The 6,000-nt window shown below is 35.7% G+C and overlaps 1 protein-coding gene across 2 annotated transcripts in view; it reads left to right on the forward strand.

Moving 5' to 3' along the window:
• Positions 1-5,777, forward strand: part of LOC131079306 (uncharacterized protein At3g52155, chloroplastic) — a 110,427-nt gene extending 104,650 nt beyond the window's left edge. Inside the window, exon 5 of one of the 2 annotated variants that reach the window (XM_058017215.2) lies at positions 1,030-1,342. In XM_058017215.2, the coding sequence (XP_057873198.1) occupies positions 1,030-1,176 (147 nt within the window). In that variant the 3' untranslated portion in view covers positions 1,177-1,342. Of the gene's footprint in view, positions 1-1,029; positions 1,343-5,420 lie in introns of those variants that run through there. The other variant, XM_058017220.2, reaches the window with a different exon arrangement.
• The last annotated feature ends 223 nt before the right edge of the window (positions 5,778-6,000 follow it).

The following is a 6,000-nucleotide window of genomic DNA, read 5'->3' on the forward strand; positions in this document are numbered from 1 at the left end:
TTTGGATGAAAAGCTATATTAGCAGGGAACCAAAGTGCCCAAAATGCACTAATAAATATAGCATGACAATAAATAACTATGATAACGGTAGGTCCCTAATCAATCTAATATCTGAGGAAAAGTTTAGCAAATGTTTGATGCCTGAGGTGAGCTTCTAGCATGATGCAAGATAGCCATCTTTAAAAAGCAATCAACTACCAAAGCTATGCGGATGAAATTATGCTTGTTACTTGGTAGACCTTAGAGAATGCCTAATCGTGGACTCCTATAGCGGTTCTGTAAAAGGAAATGGACTATGAATTTTTTGCTTCCTATTAGATAATTTGGCAATGGGCCATGATGAGCAAACATGGATATAAATAGGAAGTCTTCATGCTATAAGAACCAAGAAAATGTTAAAGGTGGTACATGCATTCTATAGATAATAAATCAAGCCTAGGGAAGGAGCTCCATAGATTGTTGAGAATTGCAATAAAACCTATTACAATTATGATCAAGTCCATGTTTAAGATTGAAAGTGTTCATGATGTTCAAATGGATGATTGAGGCAAATTTTGACAATATTGATGAGACCTTTGTTATGCTTGATCAAGAGGTGAAATTGTTTTAGATTTTCATCCTATCAAACAAGTGCTTTCCGACTTGTTTTGTATATCAATGAATTGTAGTTTCCTTATGATAGATTTAGTGCTTTGATTGACATACAATTTGAATAGTCACAGATAGTTCCCGATCTTAGGTGTAATTAATGACAAGTTGTGTTGTTAGATATTTTATAATGATAGACAATATGAACATATTAATTTAAGATTGACTCAATTGCATAGTCATTGGTGTTTTTCTCAATCACAAAAAAGTTACAAGAGTACCTATTGGAGAACAAAGTGATATACTAAAATTTCTTAATTTGTTTTTGTAAATGTTGTTCAATTCTCAATTCAATATGCAAGATATATTCTAGTTGTATTTTATTGATCTATGTATTGTCTACTTATATGACGAATCTGATTGTCTACTTTTGTATGGCAGGTGAGAGGAGCATTTATGATTTCTATATTCTTTCTCACGAATGCCACTCAATATAAGTATAAAACAAATGGGGCACGGTCAAGTGATGCCTTGATCGGTCATGACCGATCAAGACACCACTTGGTCGTGCCTCTTTGTTTATGCTAACTAACACTATGCTTTCACGTTAATATGGATCAGTGTATTGCAAACGATGGCATGTGCTAACTGCTAGCGACTAACAACCGATAGTTATCGGTGTGTTAGCCTTAACACCCGATAATTATTGGTGTAGGCTTAGCACACCGATAACTGTCGGTGGTCTTTATAATACAACCCGATATTATACGCAACCCGATACTTTAATTGGAGTTTTCCTGTAGTCATTTATTTATCATCATATGTGTTAATCGATATACATTAAATACGATATTTACTAATCGATGAACATGAACAAGATAAATGGATCAGTTGATTATATGCAAGAGCAGAACAATTATCAAAGAAGAATTAATTGCTTGAAGGTTTTATCATAGTTATCGATAGGATAAATGATTGAATGAGAGACTTCATTTATCTCTCATTCAATCATTTATCTTACCGAAGCTATTATGTGTTAACACTCCCTCTTAGCTAGGTAAGATGAATGTAGGCAATGTATTCAAGTATCACAATTCAGTTGATGGTTAGCATTTTAGACATTCTTAGTAAATCAAATCACCTACTCATATGATATGAAGTATCACCTAAACATGTGATACTGAAGTTTATCACATCAATCTAGTGATTGATAGGATATCACCTAAACACGTGATATTAGTATTGCCTACATGCAATACTTAAGGATAATCATATGAGAAAGATCAATTTCTCACTTTATCCAAGTTGTGATATGTGCACCAACATTTTATACAAATGTTTCATCACAACATAATCATGGCACATCCATGACACACTAGAGATCCAACATGATAACTGGTTTGGACATCATAAGATCATCACCTTTTAATGTCCCCATACAAGTATTCACTATCTTGAGAGATCGTCACCTCTTAGATATGAACCCAGGGGATAAAATCCAAAAATTATCCTAACATGACAAAGAAGTTTACACATTAAACATGCAAATACAGATTGCAAAGCAAATTACCTTTCTATCATACTTAAACCTTTTCTGAAGTGATCAACCTTCACTCTGAAAGAGGTTTGGTCAAAATATCTACAGTTTGATCTCCAAGGGAAAACCCTCCTACTCGAGGGAGAAATACCCAACATAAAATGTCTTCTTTATATATCAAATATGTCTAGCAATAATGCAAGATACAGGCCCAATATATGTTGCTTCACTTCCTTGAAGCAAATTTCACAAGAACAAATCTGATTGGCCTTCTTCACAGGATCGATCTGCTCTAAATAAGATATAAACTGCTCTTCACATAAATTGAATGGATCAGAGAATGAGTTTGCATCTTCTATATATATGAGGGAGACACCCTTTCACCATATGTCTTTTCACAAGGGTGGCCACTACAACATCAACACTCCCTCTTAGCTTAGGGAGGAATCCTTGTTAATAATATAGTCATGAAATGATTTCCACCATGGCTACTCCTAGAGGGGTGGAACATGATTCATCACGGTACTCAACATGATGACATCCATCATGGCTACTCCCATGGATGAGAATGCATATGAACACAAGTGCCCATCATGGAGTTGCACAACGTGATGTTTTCATCTCATCATGACGTTCACCATGACTACTCTCAGAGGGTGGAATAAGGGCCTTCTCCTCAAACTTCTCCCTCACAGAGAAGAATGCATTAAGCATATCTTCATGATGGTGTGGCTCCCTCTGAATCTGATATCAACCTTCTGACCTCCTTGTCTAGGGTTGCTTCTGATGAAATGTTAGACTCCCTTTGAATCTGATATCAACCATCTGACCTCCTCTTTGAAGAACCAGATCGCAAGGACAAACTGTATGGGTCCTTCTTCTTTGATAAATACTTACCACCATTAACTCAGTCCTATGACTGCAAACATCGAGTTCTTTCTCCCTTGATTGAAATCTCTTATGCTTCTTGGTCTGTCCTTTCTTTATCTCGAAGGATCACCTACAAAACATGACTTATAGAACTCTGACATGTACTTAGCAAATTCACCACTAGTAGCATAAACAAGAGCCCCTATGGTCAACATTGCTTCCTCATGGATTGTTGCACTTCTGCAGGCAAATACTTGTTTATAGAATGGAAATGTGAGATCTCAGGATCTCCACTAAAGTCCCCTCCATATTCTTCCTGAATTCCTCATCACAAATAGTACTTCAAAACTCTATAGCCTAAAGAGAAACAAGCTCTTCATCACTTTTAACTGCTTTTGTTGTGATTCTAAAGATGTCCTGCATGTAAGGAGCAAGTTTCTCATAGTACTTTGAAGAAATTGAAACAAGATATTCAAATGCATCTTGTCGTGTGCGAACACCTACTGACAATGTTGATTCACAAATAACACGCATAATGTAATTGCATGAATTAATAACTACATATGAAATTCATGACCATTAATCAAACCTGGATTACTTATCTCTTTGTTTATTAGTCTTCCTCGCAATCCAACAATTGTTCATTTGCACTTGAAGATTTAGATCTCATTTGATGGTTGTTCTTTGATACACATACTTTTAGTTGTTGTGTTCATCTGACATAACCAGGATCTGTGAGATGTTGAGCCCATATTCACAGGACACTCAGCAGTATCAATGTGACATCGATCTTCCTCAATAATCTTCCCAGTCATGCATTCAAATGAATACCCTTCTTTGCAAATCTGTACATGCTATGAAGGAGAGCATCAAATTGGTTTTGTCTACAGTAAGACCGTCGCTTCTCATGTCGCTCTTTGACTAGCAAATATATGAGTATTGTTTCCAATGTTGTGGCGCTAGCGCCAAACAACAAAAACCTTAATGCCCAATTCAATAGATGTAACTTCAACATTAAAGATAAACCTTAATGCCCAATTCAATAGATGGAACTTATCTTGATGGATTTCTTGTTTTGACAATGGATTTATGCTGATCATAAATCTCCCATAAAACTGATTACTATCTCTTTACATAGGAAGGAATGAGATAACGTTTCACGAGATATAGTTATTGTAGCCTTCGTAAGATTGCATCCTTGCGTGGTAGTCACACTATTTTACCAAATGCAATGTGTAATGTTCCCTACCAGTACAATGCCTTAAGCCTGCACTCGGTTGCTTGATTATGGATATCCCTGCAATCACAAGGATAGACACACAATACCTACACACACACACACACACACACACACACACACACACACACATATACTCTTGATTAGCCCAAACCATCAGCACTAACATGCAGATAGCAAGAAAGTATCACAGGTTAAAGAGGAGAGCAAGGGACTGCTTGCCTACCAAATCCAAGGGCTGGTTGCTTCTAACTCCCTTGCTAGATGGGTAGTCTCCTTATGCTTTCCTTCTAAACCATGATACTATCAGTCACACAAATAACCTCTCTGTCTTGAAAAGACTGGCAGGGAGATAGCAACTAGCATCTTGACTTCATGGGTCTCTGACCGCCTAGTAGCCCCTCGTTGCCACTGATTACCATCTCCAGTGCTCTCTCCAAGATAGAGTTGAAAACATTACTCTAACTATTAATTGATGTGCAGGAGTAACCTAAATGAGTTATCACATATATTCAACCAGTTACATGCAACCGTATTCTAATTACTAATTGATATACGACAATAATTTTAATTGGAATTTACAGTACATATAACAGTCATGCTGTCTTGGTCATATACAAATAGCAATATGTATCAGTCGTGTTGTTCCAGTCATATATAAACGGTAACATATATCAGTCATGTTGTCCCAGTCATATATAGAAAACATATAAATAAATACATACATACATAAATAAACACAGACAGTATATATCAGAACCATCATATTTAATAAAAATATTTCATATTTAATATTTTAATACTGTTTCCTAAAGCAATAATTTATATCCTGATTGAAGCAATTTATTGTGTTCTTGGCTAGGCCAAGAACTTAACTCCTTACCTGTCCTTGGTAAAGTAGAAGAAAATACCAATGTTCTCTTGCTGATAATAATTTCCTCTTCCCTTCTTATTATCGATTCCCATTGAAGACCCCGTAATGGTTACTAATAAGAAAGTAAGATAAATCCCTTGATTGAATTTTCCACAAAATTGAACAGCCTCAGGTATGATTTAACTTGGCTCTAATACCATATAAATGTTGTTCAATTCTCAATTCAATATGCAAGATATATTCTAGTTGTATTTTATTGATCTATGTATTGTCTACTTATATGACGCATTTGATTGTCTACTTTTGTATGGCAGGTGAGAGGAGCATTTTATGATTTATATATTCTTTCTCACGAATGCCACTCAATATAAGTATAAAACAAATGGGGCACGGTCAAGTGATGCCTTGATCGGTCATGACCGATCAAGACACCACTTGGTCGTGCCTCTTTGTTTATGCTAACTAACACTATGCTTTCACGTTAATACGGATTGGTGTATTCCAAACGATGGCATGTGCTAACTGCTAGCGACTAACAACCGATAGTTATCGGTGTGTTAGCCTTAACACCCAATAATTATCGGTGTAGGCTTAGCACACCGATAACTGTCGGTGGTCTTTATAATACAACCCGATATTATATGCAACCCGATACTTTAATTGGAGTTTTCCTTCAGTCATTTATTTATCATCATATATGTTAATCGATATACATTAAATACGATATTTACTAATCGATGAACATGAACAAGATAAATGGATCGGTTGATTATATGCAAGAGCAGAACAACTATCAAAGAAGAATTAATTGCTTGAAGGTTTTATCATAGTTATCGATAGGATAAATGATTGAATTAGAGACTTCATTTATCTCTCATTCAATCGTTTATCTTA

Source organism: Cryptomeria japonica, chromosome 7 (assembly GCF_030272615.1).
Source record: "Cryptomeria japonica chromosome 7, Sugi_1.0, whole genome shotgun sequence".
Classification (NCBI taxonomy): Eukaryota; Viridiplantae; Streptophyta; class Pinopsida; order Cupressales; family Cupressaceae; genus Cryptomeria; species Cryptomeria japonica.